Source organism: Hetaerina americana, unplaced genomic scaffold, assembly GCF_022747635.1.
Source record: "Hetaerina americana unplaced genomic scaffold, ioHetAmer1.1.p SCAF_1, whole genome shotgun sequence".
NCBI lineage: Eukaryota > Metazoa > Arthropoda > Insecta > Odonata > Calopterygidae > Hetaerina > Hetaerina americana.
The window spans coordinates 32,266,958-32,287,093 of record NW_027286069.1 but is presented as its reverse complement, the minus strand read 5'-3'; the positions used below and the strand labels follow the sequence as shown (position 1 = coordinate 32,287,093).

The 20,136-nt window shown below is 41.5% G+C and overlaps 1 protein-coding gene across 1 annotated transcript in view; it reads right to left on the bottom strand.

Moving 5' to 3' along the window:
• Window positions 1-4,437: 4,437 nt before the first annotated feature.
• dpr1 (defective proboscis extension response 1) overlaps window positions 4,438-20,136 on the bottom strand; it is a 1,065,831-nt gene continuing 1,050,132 nt past the window's right edge. Inside the window, exons 4-5 of the mRNA XM_071587742.1 lie at window positions 14,783-15,082; window positions 4,438-4,976 (exon numbers count right to left, since the gene is read on the bottom strand). Coding sequence (XP_071443843.1) covers window positions 4,864-4,976; window positions 14,783-15,082 — 413 coding nt within the window. The 3' untranslated portion in view covers window positions 4,438-4,863. The remainder of the gene's footprint in view (window positions 4,977-14,782; window positions 15,083-20,136) is intronic.

Below are 20,136 nucleotides of genomic sequence, written 5' to 3'. Positions count from 1 at the left end.
TCGAAGATGATGAACGCAGTGGCAGACCATCGACATCGAAAGTCGGTGAAAAAATTGATAAAGTAAAAGAAATGTTGGTCAATAACCGCAAATTAACCATCAGAGAAATAGCGGAGGACTTGAACATTGCCTATGGATCCGCCCAAGACATTGTGGTTAATGATTTGGGTTTCCGTCGTGTAGCAGCAAAGTTGGTGCCAAAAGACCTCAATTTCATGCAAAAAAGAGACCGTGTTGACGTCGCAAAAGACATGATTTGCGAGGCTGAATCCGATCCCACATTCATCAAAAGGATCATTACTGGAGACGAGACGTGGGTTTATGAGTACGACACGCAATCCAGACATCAGGCAAGTGAATGGCGTTCACCAAATGAGCCGAGACCAAAAAAACCACGTCGTTTTCAGTCAAAAAAGAAGGCAATGCTGACGGTTTTCATGGATTACAACGGTGTAGTGCCTCATGAATTTTTGCCAGAAGGCCAGACAGTAAACAAAGAGTATTATTTGGGCGTTATGAGACGTTTGCGTGAAGCAATTCGCCGAAAGAGACCAGAAATGTGGGCAGAAAACTCGTGGATTTTGCACCATGATAACGCACCGTCGCACAGTGCTATCATTATTCGTAATTTTTTGACGAAAAATGCAACAAATACCATCCAACAGCCACCGAATTCACCTGATTTGGCTCCCTGTGACTTCTTTCTGTTCAATCGAGTTAAAAAACCATTACGGGGAACGCGTTTTAGCAGCCGAGAGGAAGTAATGGAAAAATCGCAGGAAGCACTGATGGACATACCGAAAACCGAATATAAAAAATGTTTCGAGGATTGGATCAAGCGCTGGCATAAGTGTGTTGCAGTCGATGGGGATTACTTTGAAGGGGACAATATAGATTTAGATGAATAAACTTGTATTTTTAATTTTCTGAATAAATTCCGGGAAATTTTTGATCAAGGTAGTATACTTCAATATGGGCACCGAAGACCAGCGGAATGAATCAAGGTAAAGTTCTCATCAAATGTTTTGTGATACGGCATGTCTGCAAGTTAGAGGTGAAAATAATTACCAATATTCAATAATAAAGGCTTCTGATAGTATTTCATGGATGCTGCCATGCACGTAGTTATCGTCTTCATCGAAATGTATACCTACCTGCATGTGCAAATTTTGAAATAGTTAAGAATAGCTTCAGCCCTTAGATCTCTGATCCTATATGAAAAATGAAAACATCTTACCTTAATCATTTCCGCTGAAATTTGCCTAATTTCATCTGCACTCTGAAGACTGATTCTCACGTCGACTCCTGCAAAAATCGGAATGAAATCATACTTTGATTCCTTCTTGGTCCCTTGAACATGTCGTAATTATGACCGTCTTGATTTTAAAAGTTTAGAAAAGGAGGATACAGTTTGAATGCTCTTATAGATAGCAGTGGTGATTATAGATGATGGTTGGAAGAGGTGATAAACTGGTTCAAGTCTATCCCCAATGCAATGCGTCAGTCGGCCGTCCTTTACTTCAGCTTGCTACTCGACAGATCGGTTCACTAAACTTTGATGGTGCTCTCCAAGTGGCATCCAATTGCGGAAACAAGTCAGCCGAGTAGATAACGGATTCGCCGGATAATACGAAGGTCGCAGGTTCGAATTCCTCCCTTAGCGTGTTTACGGTTCAAAATGATCATGGCCGTAAAAGTTCCGCCAACTAACAGTGCTGCTATATATATATATATATATATATATATATATATATATATATATATATAAATAAATAAATAAATAAATAAATAAATAAATAAATAAATATATATATATATATATATATATATATATATATATATATACACATATACATATATAGACTTAGAAGCTAAAATGACACCGAAAGGACCGCGACTTCCAAAATTCTAACCCCTAATATCAACCCAACGCACAGCACCGTTCCAATTCTTTAAAGCATTAGGCAGATAAGGTGGAACGTTCATCCTGACATATGCCTTCTCAATACTCTGACTTTGTTTGCTGGTCTCATTTTTACTTCACCCATGCTCACTGACGACCATTGTACCTAGTGTGGACTTATTTTTTACCAGAATTCATAGTTCTTTTGGAAAGAGCCCGACCAAACAAACTGGAGTGACTTTGAATTGCATAGCTTTAGTTCATTACTTCACTGATTTAATATAAATTTATTAAAAGTATCTCCAGTATATTACGGTAGAGCATCCATCCAGCAATTTGGAAGGGCTCTCTTGATTGCTGACCACTGTAACAGTTCCCTGAACACTGATTCCGAGTTTGAAAGGTCAAGACAAGTCAATTGTCCTTACAAATCGTACCGTGATACTTGAGTGGAAGTTGCGATCTCCTCCAATTTTCCATGAGGCGGATTACAGCATGTAAAACGAAAAATGATGAGATATAAAAAATTATAATATCAGCATAATGAAGTTTTGGAACGGAAAAGTCATTCACCCGTCGTTAAATAAATACGAAATCAATCGATTCGTATGAGAGGAACTTTGAAAACACGAGGAAGGAGAACGAGGGGCCCATAAAGCGATGGGGGAGAACGTTGAAAAAACCTGCTACCATGATAAATTTTCAGTATCATGCGTTTGAATCGCACACGCCTGCTTTGTAGGCGATAAATTTATTTCACCGCACCGACACCAGCGGGTCACAGTAAAGAGAACACCGATTCTTCTGTCCACTTTTTTCAAATTTAATTTATTGCCCGTTTCAAACAGTAACAATAAGTGCCGTGAACACATTGCATGTGACTGAGGATGAGGCTTAGTCATTGAAACGCGCAGTAAATTAAACGAAGAATAGGTGGCACATTTTTTAAAAGTTTTTATGTACTCGGACATCAGGCCTCTCATGACGACTGTGTGGGATCATCCGATCAGTATCACCGCCCAAAGCATAAATCGAGAAACACTGCTGGGTTTAATTAATGTTTAGAATTCTAAATGATGGTTGTTGGTGTGTTTATGATGAGGGAATGTATACCTTTTTCGTCAGATTTACCATTTTACTGGGGGCTTTGCTAATTGAGAGAGGACTATTGAACCTTTTTGGCATCATCCGAGGGATTTGAGATGTTACAATCGACACGAACTGAGCGAGAGGTGAGAAATTTATTTTGAAAATGGACTTTTACATTCAATAGGTTCAAGTTCGTTGTGGAAATTGCATAAATATCATTCAATATTGGTTATTCAAAAAGCAAAAGGGTAAATTAATTCTGAGGCAACATAATTCTGCCCTTCAAAGTGACTCAATAAAAAATAAAACAAAAAAGTATCGGTCAAACTATAGTAGAAATTATCGGTCCTTATGAGCCAGAAACTTGGGAAATAAGAAAGAGAGACAAGAAAATATTGCTCTCCTTGGAAATGGACTCCTGGAGAAGATGCGCCATGATGACAAGAAATGAGCTCACAAGGAATGAATAATTGAGGAATAATGAATGTAAGAAATATAATACTTACAATTGAAAATAAAGGTTTGATCTAGTACGGCCACATAGAGGATAATATATGACCGAAAATGGTGTGGAATTGGACCCTTCAGAAAAGAGGAAGGCCGTCAGAAACTGGAAAACGGAAGTCAAAGACGTTGTTGAGGGACAAGGGTCGAATTCTCACCCCGAGGGTTCGGGTTCAAATTCTGGAGCTTGCAAGCTTTTTCACTGATCCCTCCTTGGGTTGCTACGTATTTGGAGAGCACTTCAAGTAGAGTCCACCGTTCATCGGATGGTATGTTAAACCCCTTGGCACCTATCGACTAGGGTAGGCTAGTGGTGACGACGGGTATCTCTTCAACATTCCTCCATTCCCTGAATATGCTGCCTATACCGAATTACCCACCTATTCCTAATGGATTAATTGACCTCATCTGTCGTACATCTCCCCAAATAACTACTAACAGGGTTGCAAAAAATGAGAGGAGCGATTAGCCGAGAAACACAATAGGCCATAGAAGCTTCGAATTTACGTATATATAAATCGAGAATCTATGTCGTATCGAACATCCGATATGATCTACATATTTATATCCCACAACATGACGACTAATTTTGTGAAATCGTCCGCTGTCATGTTAGGTCATGGCTCATCTCCAACTATGGCGGAAAGAGCTGTTTCCTAGAAAGTTGTTGCACCATAAAACTGATTGAGTTCATTCTGGAGTCTTTAGGCTTCTAACCACCCCGTCCGAAGCCATGATCTCTGTCAACTTGGCTCCCATGCCACATAAATATAGAACACGTGTATGCATGATTATAGACATTTTACAAGAATTGTCATGAGCTTTGTCTATGTTTAACGATGCGTCAATATATCGTTATATATTAATAGGTAGGCAGACAATACTATCTGGTAATGTGATAGAAAAGAAGGTTTATTCTAGGGTCATACGGCTCACCAGAAGTATTCGAAAACATACAGTACTATATTCTATTGTTTCATTAGGTGGGAGTCAGAAGTCAGCACGGTAAAGTCTCTATGTGCATTTATTGAAGTGACAAAAGTTAGTTACAAAAGAATTGAAACCAATGCAATCCTATTCGTGGCGCTGTTTGTTGGTCGTTCGACACAAGCAGTCATAATGTCTCATCAGTCTCTAACTCATTTGTTTAACACCAAACAAAACTCTTCTTCTCGTCGAAACCAAATCATCTCATCTCTCAATCATTCGATACGTAACAATCGCGCAATTTATTCACTGGTTCCCGAATTCGCTGCTGACAAATGTTTCTTTTCAGGTTGACAGCACTGGTACCATCCATTGGAGGTCTCCGTCGCTCTCTCCGTCTTCAAGCACAAGAAAGAATCCTCAAGATGCTCTTGATCACATCATCTCACACGTTTCACGAGGAGAACTGTGAAACTATAAACAAGGATGTGCACACACAGGTTGACACTCGCTGAATTTTTGTTTCCGTGTTGCATCGCCGCCGGGTGCTCACCTAAAACAAAGAGGTAGTAGGATTAGTCGACGCAAACAATCATCACAATTTTTTAATTATACCTGTCTTGATTTGAAAAAGGTCCCAAATGTAAGGCAGGAAATTGAATCAAGAACAACGCACATTTTAATTGTTATGGCGAAAGTATTATATGTTTTCAAACGTTAATCACAGTGCTCTAGGATATTTATTTTTACCTTTAATGAATAAAAATGAGTTCCCAGTGAAAGACAATTTCATCGGAAGATTTAAAACCGTTTTTAAATAGTTCTAATCATTCTGATGCACGGCAAGAATTATATCAAATGCAGTTCTTAAGGAAAATGGAAATTAAAACTTAACAGATCAGGTTATCTCTCAGGCTAAGAGAGACAAAAAAGCAGGAGTCGTGCTTATTAAATAAATGCGGAAATACGTAAACGTTCCTTCTATGGTCGATAATAATATATAGGGTCAGAATTTGTATGCAAACGAATATATGAAATGGTTCATTAAAAAACATGTAACAACCGTATTAATGTGCTTCATGTGGAAAAAACCCTAATGGCGGGCATTTGTTTCTGCATGTTTTGCATATTTCGGGTGTTCTGGCATATGCTTGAAATTATTGCCTATTTTTTTGCATATTTGGCAGTTTTTGACCTTTCCCCTCTTTCATGAAATTTGTTAAACTGCTGTCATTTTTTTGGTGCCTTTGGGATGGCTAAGTTGTTTTCAACTGTCTGAGGCACGAAAAGCCCCTAGTGGTCATGTTCTTGGTAGCAGATGTTTTTGTATGATGTTTTTTGGTAGCAGATGTGTTGGTGGCACGTTTTCCGTATTCTTTCTTCCTTTAGTTATAACGCATTATTTTCAACTGCCTGAGGCCTCATTTACATGATTATTTTCGGGAAAAAGGCGAGAATGCCCTTTTCGTTGTGGCTTTAGGAAATTCGTACAGACGACATTCGTCGACTACACTTACAATTGTTTAACGCGTGCAAAATCGCGTAAGGATACAAATAGGCAATGACCTCCTACTACTTTCCGCTTTTCAAAAGGCAGTAGGAACTGCTATAGAATCCATTAAAAACTTAAAGGTATAATGTGATTTCTCGTATTCTTCCGATGTTAAACTCAGTAATCAACCCGAAGGTTGGTTTGGTAGGTGATGGTAGAGTTCACCCAGTACTAAGCCCGACGGCGTGTGAAATTCACACATCAGGGTAGGGGGGCCAGTTCCTTTCCCTGTGCCGGTTTTGGTTTCCCAGGAAGACCTGGTTTTCGAAAAATCACATAGCTTGGGTGGAGCTGCTGGTGCCCAGAGTGCCTTGCCCGGGAATCGAACCCGGGCTCTTCCGGTCAGCAGTCCAACGCTCTGCCCTTTGAACTACCACGAACCATTATATATATATATATATATATATATATATATATATATATATATATATATATATATATATATATATACATATACAAAACTTTGATTTGGAGCGTGTACGACGCGGAAACGTGGCAATTGAAGCAGGAGAATAGACGTAGACTGGAGGCTTTTGAAATGTGGGTTTGGAGAAGAATGGAGAAGGTGAAATGGACAGAGAAGAAAACAAATGAGGAAGTACTTGGTATGGTGGGCGAAGAGAGGGGATTGTTGGGAGCAATCCTATGGAGGTAGGAAAAGTGGCTGAAGGGGGTATTGACCGGCAGCGGGATGTTGAAGACTGTAATTGAGGGGAGAATGTTAGGCAAACGAGGAAAGGGAAGGAACAAGATAGGGATATTGGACGGGATGAAGGGAGGAAGCAAGTACTCAGAACTAAAGAGGGACCTGATGTAAAGTAGGACGTTTTGTTTTGAAAGGGGCCACAAATTATTTAATTAGTAATTATGTCCATCCAAAAACCTACCTTAACCGGTAGATTACCTTATAATGATATATATATATATATATATATATATATATATATATATATATATATATATATATATGATTTCGTAAACGTAACACGGAAGTGCCGAATAGTACATTACACAGTAACAAACAATATAGAAACACAAAAAAAGATATCACTCACGTTATTTCTTCATAATTTCGACGGAATTCTACTCCGTCTTCATCGGAAGATAGAGAAGTAATGACTGCTGGAATAGTAGAGGTGAGGGGTGCGAGAGAAAGGGAAGGGGGCCAGGGGAAGGGGAGAACGGGAGGCGGAGGAGGGGTGAGAGGAATGGTTGGGGAGAGGAAAGGGGAGAGGAAAGGGGAGAGGAGAGGCTAGAGGGGAGCGGAGATAGGGAAGGAGGGAGAGGGAGGAGGTGATATATATATATATATATATATATACACGTATTTGCGAGAGGGAAATACAGCTGGAGAACAGATGATTACTTGGTTTCGGCAGAAGGACGTGAAATACTGTTTACTAGATAAAATTAATTTGCTTAAGATTCTGCGTCTAAGGGCAGTTTGGTACTTTAATGTAAATCCTGCACAGAAATTGTAGACCGATAAAGCAATTGTATAAAAGCTGTAAGGATTTTTGCATTATTTCAATTTTAACTCATACATTTTGTCATTTTTATAGATTTTTCCATATTGCATGGGGAGTATAACCAGAAAAAAAATCATGTGCCTATTTTTATGAGCATATATTGTTCCAAGAAACTACGGGATATGCCGCGACAGGACATTTAAAAGAGTCATCCGCTAAATATGTATTACAATGCAAAAATTTCAGAATGTAAAAATAATTCGCCTTTACAGGGATTCGAATCCTCATTCCTCGATGCCGGGTGCTTTTGTCAGTTAAGCTACCAAGGCGTTGTCTGACGCTGCTAGAATTTAGCGGAACAATATGCTGTGACGAAATGCCGCAGTGTAAGTCAATTTAACAAAATCGCGGAGTGTAAGAGGACGCCTCGGTATCTTAACTGGTGAAAGCACTCGGCCTGACATCGAGGGACCCGGGTTCGGCGAATCCCAGTCTAGGCGAATGATTTTTACACTCCGAAATTGGTGCATTGGAATTGTTGTAAATATTGTATTTAATTGAATATTTCCATTTCGATAAAGATACTAGTTAATGTTCAAACAAGGGAGAAAGATGAAAGAGATTTTCATTAGACAAGAATAAAGAAATTGTATTTATCAGATGAGGGCATTTCTTCCATTTAGGCTATAGATGATGGGAGGATTCTTAAGGCCACGGGAAAAAGTATTCAGCTTCCTCTGTTCCATGGACCATTGCTATGATATTCTGAAAAATCCAACCACTTACAAAAAACACCCCTGAGTTCAAGGAAGGAGGAATAATGGCATTCCATTCTTACCGTTGTCGCAAACGAAGAATAGCTGAAGGAATGAGAAGGTGGGTGCCGAAAACATTCAATGTGATTAAATTGCTCTAAAATCTTTCGAAAGATTTCCACTAAAATGATAAACAGCCAGTTGATTATATTTTATACAATACCATGGGAAAGTTAGGAGGGAAGTGGTATCATTTTAAACTAGGCAGATAAGTGTTTTACTTCACAAGATGAAAAATGTACTTGTGGGTTTTCGGTTGTAATAATACGCCAGTTAAGCAAATCCTTTTCGATTACCGCAGTAATTATGAAAAATTTGTTCTTTACAATTATCATTCTGAGCACTTCTACGAGTATCATTTGAATATAAGGGTTTCAGCGAGAAGAAATTTACATCATCTACTGTTTCCATTTGTCTTCTCCAAATGAAAAATGAATCGTACCACTCATCAGTAGGAATAAATATTTGTCTGTTCTATACTGATGGCTCGCAAATACACTCATGACATATAATATATATGATCAATTGAGGCATTATTTGGATTGATTTAAGAATTGATTTTCGGTCTTCCCTTGTCTTAAGAAACCTTACTTCTGCCTGCGAATCTGTAAATATTTATTCATACTTGCGATAAGCTATACTAGGATATTTAAAATTATTTTAAGCTCAGAAGATACTAGACCTGAGCTTAGTCTCCTTAGACTGAACTTGCACAGTCACATTCTTTATGTATAGCAGTCGCCTTTTAAAAATATGTTGTGACATCGACTGCATTATACGCTTTTACACAATTAGTTTGAACGTCATTTCGGTAAATAGTGAGAAATTTAGTTGGCTGATATCGGAGTACATGTAAATGTATTAACAAAACCAAGGTTGTTTCATTTAATTTCATGAATAGCAAAAATGCTGTAACTCGAGGTATTGAAAATAGATTTCCCCTCCAAATGCACCAATTGTTCACGTAGTAGTAGTTTTGAGGGGAGGCGACCGACAGCTAAGGTCATTTGCGCCATAGGGGATGGACAGGAAAGGATGAAGGGTGGAGAGAAACCCGGCGTCGGCATTAGCCTACTCTTTACGAAAGGCGCCAAGGGGTCCGCAGTTTAACGTCCCATCCGACGGACGGCGTACTCCCTCAAAGTGCCCTCCACAAAGCACCTCAAGTAGGGATCGAGATACCTCTGAAAAATATTCAACACCGCCGGGATTTGAACCCGCGCCCTCAGGGTGGGAAGCCAGTACGTTAGCCCCCGCACCATCTCGATCCCCCAATTGTTCACGTTTTTAATATTTAAAAAGCAAACTGAGTAATTAGACTGCATAATCCATTAGCATGCACGTAATGGGAGCTCTGGGAAGGCTCAGGCAATTTTATCCAGACACATTCAAAGGATTTTACTGGAAAATTGTCGCGAAAGTACACGATTCGTAATCCCCTTTAACGGTTGTTAAGTTAATATCCAAATGATTGAAAATAGATACGTCGTGAAAGTCAATCGATTTGGGCACGACTTGGACCAGGATACCAGATATTACCGTTTAGGAATACAAATACCATCGAAAATTCACTACGATAAAAATTTTCGCTCCCGCTACCTGGTAATGTGTCCGACTGGATGAAAGGTAGAACTGGGTTCAAATCCCGTTCGGGATTTTGAGTATTTCATGACGAGAGCCCATACATTCGTGTAGCGGTTTCATTAGCTTAGTTTGAGTGATTTCTACAACTCCTGTCCTCCATAAATTCATGTCGCCACGTTTGATGTTCGCCATCTGTAGGACTCCGAGTTGCCGCAAAGATACTTAGCGGGACGACGCGTAGAGTTGCTTTCCTCAGGCTCTAAGGATACTTACTCGTGCACGCCCCCAAGGAACTCGGCGTACGCCATGCATTTGCGCGTATTTGCGTACTGCGCCTAGCAGACGACGGCTTCGGGCAAGGGAGCATTCCCTCCCAAGTTCCCTCACAGAATGGACAAGAGAGGAAGGTAAAGTCATGGGTGAGAGAGTTTCAGCAAAGTTCGGGACTGCAGGACGCCTGACTTGTTGGCATGGACAATAAAACGTAGAGTAGTAATGGAGACTCTTTGGTCTCTAAGGCCAGGGTAAAAACTCTTACGTCTGCATACGACTGCAAGAATAGGCAAGTATTCATTCGGAGACTGTAGGCTCTCATTTTGTTTACCCTTGATCGAGAATTCGTCCGTTCTGATCTCGTTCACGAGGACACATTACCTTCATCGATTCTGAAATAAAAGCCCGAAATTTCTCGTTTGCACCCCTGATGCCATTGGAATTACCTCCCTCGCGTAATTGTAGTTATTGATGGCTAGGATAAATTGAAGTGACAAATGCGTTCCCAAAACGAGATTTGTGACACCCAATGAGAAGGAGGACCAAAGAGATACTCGCTTTATGTACGAAATTACTGCGCGCTAAGCTCACGGAAAGACAGGAGGAAAGTTGGATCGAAAGAGAATGGTTTGGTATGATTGAACTGAAAGCATGTAAGTGTTTTACTGTTCGGCATGTGATATAATTTCACGAGGCATTAGGACGAATATTTTATACCCAATAGTGTGCATTTCCCTTCCCATGGACCACACATTTGGTGTGGTGGCAGTTATTGCGAGTTTTGATGACTTCTGGATTGTTACCGTCGGGTGCAATGATTGCTGGGTCACCCATGTCAAAGAGATCCAAGGCTAGTTGCGGAATACAAGGTAATTTACGCTGTAGGATCTGGCTTTTAGTGAGGCGGTTGAAAAGACACCTGGCTGAGGATTCATCGTTGTCATTAATGAAAGTTAGTTTCTAAGAGAACTAGGAACTAAGAACTGCTACTTCTACCTAATTTTATGTTTAAATTCTTGAATTTCCCACTCTTATCTATTTCTCTAATCACCTCGTCTGCAATCAAGTATTCCTAATACATGATAATTACATTTGCCGATTCAGTTATCCGTTTTTGAGATATTCTTACTGAGATTATCCTTCTTTGAACCTATGTCCTTGCCTTCACCCAGAATTTTTTCAAATGCCTTGCGATACTTCTGTCTTTTCGTCTAGACTAATGCTTCTATATACCAATTTTCTATTCTTTTTTCGTTTTAATTTCCACTAAAGATAATCTGAATACTCATCCGCTCCCGGAAAATGCGCGTATTGAAATCGTTATTCTTATTCTTATACATTTCCCTAACCATAGTATAATTCCACTCATGTTTTCATGAATCGTCCGGCATTTTTCACGTTTGCCTATGTAAATTGTCGTGTTTAATCCAGGTGTCAGTTGTAATTTAGGAATTTATCCTGCAAAACTGTATTGTTTTATTACCGTGGTCATTTTTTATTCCTACATCGTACTCTTCTACCCTACTCCTGTTTCTCCCTTCGCCCATCACCGCGTCATAATCTTCCATCAAGAGTTTTATTTCAGGAAAATCTGATATCACTTCCTCTAGTAGATCGTACACAATAATTTTTCTTCACAGTTTTAAAGCTGAATTTCAATTAGGTCCGTTGGATATGCTTTTATCTCCAACAATAATAATAAACTGCCACTTACCTACTGTAATTTGACTGCCTTTCTTCCTGTTTACTTTTACTGCTACTTCATACTGGATCTCTGTCCATATACTGCAAATCACTCTATCACTACCTTCCCAATAATCTACTATCTAAATTTCCATACCTCGTACGGCCAAACTTCTTCTTTACATCTACTTCTTCTTTTTTACATTTACTTCGGCCATCTTCTTTACATCTACAGCTTTTTTAAACACACCTGCCATGAACATTTTTATCATACTTTAAGCCCCTATTAAAACCCTTTCCTGCTTGTGTCAATTCGGCAGGAATTTCGTTCGATGGCGGTCGTGGAGGCCTTGCCCATCCCGCTTTCGGGCGGAATGGGCAAGGCCTCCACGGATTTCGAATGTCGTGGATTTATCTAAATTGCACGGCCGCATGACGAGCAACAATCATGTACCCACCAGCACAGCCGTAGGGGTTTCAGAAACATGTAAAACCTTCCACCAAGCCGCAGCTCTAGATGTTGTGGTGGCATCAGGTTAAAAATACTATTGAGGAAGGTGTAAGCAAACGCCTCAGCTTATTTATCCCATCATGCTATGCGAGAAAAATTAGAGAAACGACTTGGCATCTAAGAGGCTCCAACCATTGAGTTGTATGGGCTTCTCGTTAGCGGAGGAGGCAATACCGCTGCGATCATCATCACACGAAATTATTGTGCTCACACATGCTGCAGAAAGTAAGACATAACAGAGGACCACGACTCAGAAAATAGAAAGGTGGAATAGTTATAGTTTGATTTATTGGCTATACATCGAACTGAATTTAAAAATTCTATTTTGGTGTGGAAATCTAATTACAGAATCAAAGGTGACTGGAGGTATGATTCGAAACCAGTACATAACTCGAGAGTTCACAAGCATGGGCGGCGGATGGAGACTCGGAATGAATAGTAATAGGCAGGGGGAGAGTCCGTTAACTCCCGTGCTTTTGACGTGCACGTCGAGGAAATGGTGCAGAGGCATGGAAGGAAAGCTGGAGGTAGGAATGAAAGTAGACGGGGAGCTGATTTGATCAGTTAGATTTGCGGATTACGGAGCGTTAGCTTGCCGGTCGGCGAAGGATTGCAGTCATTGATGAGTGTATAACAGAATAACGTAGGAGGGAAGGAATGAAGGTACGTGTATATCATAAGTCAATGAAGTTAACGGCATTCTCACGTATTAGGAAGGTGAAATTAAGGCCTTGATAATATAGTGAGTAAAGCATTTGACTGCTTTCCATACGGTCTCTGGTTCAAATCCCGTGTGATATCATTTGACCAACCTATCTAAACATGTCAGTTGTGCGATTTGCCGATCGGTAGAACTTCGTGAGATACCGAATGGTGGCAGAGGGAAAAAGGCTGTCGCCTACTCTGAATGTGTGAAGCCTCAGGGCTTAGTTAAGTTAGTCTGTGAGCTCTACCTTCACCAATCGACATCAACATTACGGCTGATTACTATGAATGGTTGGAAACTCAACCTTAATGAATTAGAAGGACAACTTAGAATGAGTGGCATTGTTCACCTCTTAGGTCAGTATTTTGTGTAGTACATACGTAAAGAGGAGAATAGCGATAGGGAAAGAAGTATTCACAAAAAATTGGGGATATATGACAGGAACTATAAGGAAATAGGCAAGAAGATTACTGAAGACTTTGAGACGGCCTTTGAGGATAGAAGGTAGAAGAGGAAGGCTTTTGAAATGTGGGCACGGGGAAAATAATGAGGGACGCTAGGAGGAAGGCTAAGAAAAAGGTATTAGAAATGGCAGATGAAGGGAGGAAGTTGTAGAAGGAAATTCGAAAAAGGCAGAAAAAGTAGATGGAGAAGATATTATAAGGAAATGGTATATTGGAAGTCTTGATAAATGGGGAAAAGTTCGGTAAGCCGGGGGGAGCGAGGAAAAGAGTAGATATTTTTGGAGGAATGAAGGGAGATTGGGAGTTTGCGGAGCTGGAAAAGAGTGCAACGAATAATGGCACTTTTGTGGTTTCCGAGTGGTAAGTTATTTGGAAGGCGACCACATTCCGTAATATATTCCAGTCATCTTACTAAATATATCACTAAATCGGTAGTCTGCATGTAATAAACAAAAGATGAATTTATTAAATAAATTTCATTTTTATAAAAGAAATCAGTTAACTTTAATTAGTACATTACATTTCATTATTTTGTCCAAGATTTTCAGGGGACATGGCGCACCAAAATGCGTAAAGGGAATATGAAAACGGCTGATATTTGTGAAACACGCATATAGAGTAATGGTGAGAGGTATCTGATTGACTGCATTAACAAATTTCTCCAGCGATATTTACTAATTGAGTTGCTCCCGCGCATGCTATCAAATTCTAGTTACATTTAAATTGATTACCTCAGCATGAAACAAATATTGGTGTATAAATAGTTTAATAAACTCAAAAGGAATGGTTTTCGAAAATAAGCTCGTTGAACCCTCATTGGTATGCGAATAAAGAAGACCTATCCGCAGAAGTTAAAAAAAATAAATATGAAACGCGGTTATCATTCGATCGTGACTGGCACTCCTGTCAAAACTGGGCGAAATTTCATTTCGGAGACACCCAACAGCAGCACCTTTTAAAAACTTCCCATCACGTCGAGGATTCACTTAAAAGTCATCCCGACGGGTGAAAACAACTGGGCGGGCATGGACCGGACGTGTTCCGTTTGCGCTAAACCGTCCCGTTAATACCCAACGCGGGAGGAGGGGTAAAAAGAGATGAGGGAACCCCGCTTGGAGAGAAAAAAACAGAAATCGACGAAACGCACCAGGGGGGGGGGGTTAGGTACGTGACGAATCTATTTTGACGACCAAATTAATTTCATTAGTAACAGCTCCGCCACAGCTCGGACACCGGTATTCAATGCTGGGAGGGCGTTCCCGTCAATTTTTTCCTTCCTTTCTCCCTTCCCACAATCCTTACCGTTGATGACGTGGACTGTGACGCTCGCGGGCTGGGCGTGCGCCAGCGTCGGCACGCATGAGTAGTTTCCCGAGTCCGCCGGCCGAGCGTTCGTGACCTTTAACCTGCTGGTGAGGGTCCCCGACCATTGGGTGTCCGCCGTGGCCCTCCCGGGAGATGCCGCCTCCACCAGCATGGCTCCGCGGTACCAGAAGACGGTGCCCAAGTCGTGGGGGCCCTGGGCGACCTCGCACGAGAGAACTATGGTGCTCCCCGTCTTGACGTACAGGTCGGATGGGCCCATTATCCTCGCCTTTGCCTCTGAAATGCGGAAAGAAGGGGGGAAACGTGATTAGTGAGCGTGGGTAAGGGGAGACGGGGGAAGCTGGACGCGACCGGGATCCCACGCAGCGATGATAAAGGTCTAAATGAGACCGGGAACACGAGGGAGGAACGCATTGCAGAATTCATGGGCCGCCATTCATGATGCGCGGGCCGAGTTTTGGGACAAATCTCACCCAAGAATGACTCGCACTTGGTTTTGGGGTGAGATCATATCTGAATGACTAGAGAAAGAGTTTTGAGCAGACTACAGATTATTCATTACCAATAATTAGCGAGAATAGCACGAAGGCGCGATTGTTCATAACAAAGGACCCCCGCTATATGAACTGTAAACAAAGTGAACAAGTTCAACAGTAGCGTGAAACTATATATGTAAATGCGAGATAGGACAAAGATGCGACGGAAATTTAAAACCCCGATTAGAATATTTGTTCATTTGCAACAACAAAGACGACTTGTGGTAAAATGTCAACTATTCTTAACTAAAGTCAACAAGGGAACATGCTATTTGATGAATTACCAGAATGTGTTCATACCATACTTTTAAGTACCCTCCACGCGACCCCGAAAGGGCGGGATATGACCCGAACGACGCGTCGTTCGGGTTGCGATGCTGAAAAACGCTGCCATTAGCAGATGACGTCGTCGCGCGTGGCGGGGACACTAGTCAACACACCAAACGATTTCGCCATGATGAATCACTGATGGCGAATCGCTAATTCATCCAGTCTAAAGCCAAAAAAAACACACTCGTATCGTCTCAGGACCACGAAGTCCCCAAAGCATATGATGAAAAAATCGACCCAAGAGTTGTTAGTGATGTATGATGACGTCATTGAATTGCTTATGCACTTTTCTCGGTGAAGAGAGAGGAAAGTATTTTTGGCGTTCTTGCAAAGCTCATCGTTGTCGTAGTTAGTTCTGGAGTCATTGATTGCCAAGAGGGAGACGTAATATCCGCTTTTTCCTTTAAACGCAGAAACCATCCAGCAGAAAATTCTGAGCCATCTCAAACATTCTACGGTGAACATCAAAACTTAAAGAGAATTCATCGTCATGAGTACAAATTTTGCAGGGTGTTGACACACAAAGTTAAGTTATCCTTGCATTTTCTGTGAAAATTAAGAACTCTTGATGGCCAAAAATTGGTTTAAGAGGAAAACTTTTAAAGATTATATTTTCAATTGAATTTCTTTAAGATAGTCCGGTAATATTGTACATTATTGATAAAATTACTCAATGCAAATAAACTATACGTGGTGCTAAGAGGGAGGGGAGAGAGGAGGAGGGCTTGACCCATCGTCATATAATATTAGCGCGCCTATTTTCCCCCGGAGACGGCACAGCACGCCTTTAAGATAGTGGATGGCGGTCGCTCGCTTTAGTGGTGAGAAGGGCCGAGGGCCGCTGAGCGAAAATAGCCGCATGGGCGATCAATGCCGAACGAAAGGCTTCAGGTAGTCCACATTCGTCGTAACATCGCACGTCGCGCACGTGTCGTAATAACATTTGCCGAGGGGTGATGTACTCTACTGGAGAGCTATCACCGCACTCCAGATGAAATGCGGTACCTCAGAGAAATCAAGCCCCTTGGGAAATAAACTGCTGGCAATTATACGCTCCCTTGCTGACGGGTTGGTGCACCTCGAAGTCATGGGCGCACAATTAGCCGGGTGACGTACTACTCACTCGCGGCTACTATCACAGCACCCTTGTCCCTTTCGGAGAGCCGTGGACACCCGACGCTAACGTTCCGTCGAAGAGCAGGGAGGAGAGGGAGACGAGAGAGGGGCAAAGAAATGGAATTGAAAGTCTGATCAATTCACAGCTACTGTGCCCTCCTCTTGACTTCAAAGTCTTTAAAATAAGCACTTGGGTATCAGAAAAGTTTATTCTCGCGTTAAGTTTGTTCCGACGTTAAATATTCCGATGGTTAATTTGATTCAGTCCTCACCTCAGGGTGAGGTAAGATAGTAGGTTGCTTGGTCAATTCAAAGGCGGAGGGAATGGGAGTGGGAGGACATGTTGAGAAACAGTGTGATGTTGAAGGCAGTGAAGAAAGTGAATAAAGCTATCCGTATCGTGGGGAGGCTAATTGAATACTGAGAAAACTCAATAAGGAATTTTGTCGGACAAATAAGAATTTAGGCTAAAGGAAGGAAGCCCTCACGTTAGGTAATATGCTATAAATATTAGGGAGTGTTGAAAACTTGCCTCTATTGGAAGATTACTTTTGATAACGGCTCAATTATGAGGAAGCCTACGCTGACCAGATATAGAATACCCTGCTTCGACGGAATTTGACCGAGTGACGTTCACGGCCGAGCGCAGGCCATCGGTAGGAGCTCAATGACAGAGTTGAGAGAGGAAAAAAATCCTCATCTTTCAAGAAGGAAAAATGTATGCTCGGCGTCTAATTCTAGGGAACGACACACCCTCACCCAAGACAAGAATCCATACATTTTATTCAATTTTCTCATAACATTTTACCCCCTCGGGAAACTATACCGATGGGCGGGTATGCATAAAAAATATTCTAATATATTTTTCCACGGATATTCCTTCAGTTTTCTTTTTCCAGTGGCACGATGCGGAAAGTATTTCTGAGAAGTGAAAAGCTAAAAATGATAAACAAGAAAAAAAATGAAAATAAACGATAATCCGCGGAACATCGGTGGCTAAGAGCGTGTGATTGTGACACACTTGTCGAGCGTCCGAGGAATCGCCGTCCATCTAATTGCTGGATGGTCTTCCTCCCTCCATCTCTCTCTCTCTCTTTTACTTTTCTCCTCTTTGTTATTTTTCTTCCACCGGGGTCAGACCGTCCACACGCGCGCCCGAGCTCGCTGGATTTGACGCGAGGAATGGATTTCGAACCCCTTTCCCCCCCGGCAATCCCTTCACTCTTATGACGTTCCCCCATCGCACATCCCCACTCCTCTCTCCTCCACCCTCTCGCCCAGACAGAAACGACCGTCCTGTGGCGGGCAACCCCCACCCCGACCCCTTTCCCGCTCTTTCTCACCGGTCGGCAGGCCCTCCGTTCGTCTGACCGCTCCGCTGGCCGGCGGGACTGAGTGGAGATTCCTTTCCAAGCCCCATAATTCAGAACCACTCCCTTTCTACCCCCTCCCTTTCTATCCCTTCCCTCCCTTCCTCTCCCCTTCTCTCCAACCACCATCCTCACATCCCTTCGTCATCCGCCATTCTTTTTACCTCCTCCTCTCTCTTTCCAGCTCCCGTCCCCTCAAACTCCAGACTTTTTTTGTGCCCGGGACGTTGTCACGTGGGGGTGAGATGAAAAAACTCCGATCGAGTCCCATAAAAGACATATAAAAATATAGAATAATGTATTCCCGTCCAAGTGGGTGTGGAACGGGGTAGAGGGAGAACGGGGAATTGCTGGGGAATTTGGAGGACACGGTGCCCAGGGATTGTTCTAAGCCGACAAGTGCGAGGTGGAGGGCTTACATCCGCCATTCTGACAGAGTAGCGGGTGTTTCGTATCAGGGAGGCCGCAAAAATCTTTGATTTTTCCCACAACCGTGAGATTTTTTTCAGAATCACAATATTTTGATTCGTATTGACGAGACTTCGCAGCCCAGCGAGAAAATATGTCATCATTATTTTTAGAAATATTATGGGGCAATCAAAGCCCTATAGGCGCCAAAAATACAGGAGCTGGAGATATACAAGTATAGCCCTTATTTTGTAACTGAAAAAGCATGATAAATGATAATATTCCATTTTGATGTTAGCAATAATGAAATGTATTCACGATATGGAACAGGGATTTACGGGACCCAGGGAGGAAGAAGTGTGATGGAATGAAGACACTCGACGAAGTCACCAACCGTAATCCCAGAAGTACCCGACCCAACAGAGAAAACACAAAAAATTTGGAAAAAATATATTTATTTTTCAATATAATCTCCTTTCAGCTCTATACACTTTGCCCAGCGATGTTCAATAAGTTCGATACCCTTTTTATAATAAGAACTCTCTCGTTCCCCAAAATAGCCATTGACTGCCGACATCACTTCTTCACGTTTGGAAAGTCTCTGACCACCGAGCCATTTTTTCAAGTTTGCGAACAGAAAATAATCTGAGGGGGCTAAATCTGGCGAATAGGGTGCATGAGGTAGCAATTGAAACTTTAATTCATGAATTTTGGCCATTGCAATAACGGATTTGTGAGCTGGTGCATTGTCTTGATGAAACTACAGCTTTATCTAAGCTAAGGTTCTCCTTTTTGAATTAATTGTTATGATTCTTCTTTTGGCTCGGGTGTGAAGTAATGGACCTATGTTTCATCCATGGTTATGAAATAGTGCGAAAATTCTGCTTTGTTGCTGTGAAACTTTGCTAAACACTCAATGGAAATATCTTCACGACACTGGCTTTGCTCGAGAGTGAGCAAACGCGGCACCCATCTTGCACACAGCTTTCTCATGTCCAATTTTTAGTTAATATGCGATGTACCGCACTTTTTGAAGTGCCTACTATGTCTGCTAGCTTGTGCACTTTCAGTTGACGATCATCCAGTATCACTTTCTGGATTTTCTTCACCGATTCTTGAGTCGTAACCTCGTTTGGTCGATCAATGCGATGCTTGTCTTGACAGTTCGTACGGCCTCGTTTAAACTCGATCGAAAAATCAATGTATACTGAATAAAAATATTGTCGCACGAGTCTATTGAATTAAATATAGATAAATTAAACGCATTTTGTATAAAAAATTAATTTGTCGAATTGATCGTTTGAAAATATCAAGTAGCAATTCAGTATGGCAGTGCTTAAAATCACTCGGATCATTCAGAATACTCATGACATTCCTTTTAGGGGGAAGCTATTAAACTTTCAGCTTTAAATTGCACCCTATGCAAACTTAGATGACCTTGCAATAGTTTCCATCGGATGAGGTCCGAAGTCTCTTGCCGCTTCACTAGCAGGTGAGCAGGTTGAGGAAGGAAGAGTTTACTCTCTTCACCGCTCATAAGTGCAATGCAGCTCACTTGACAAGTAAATTC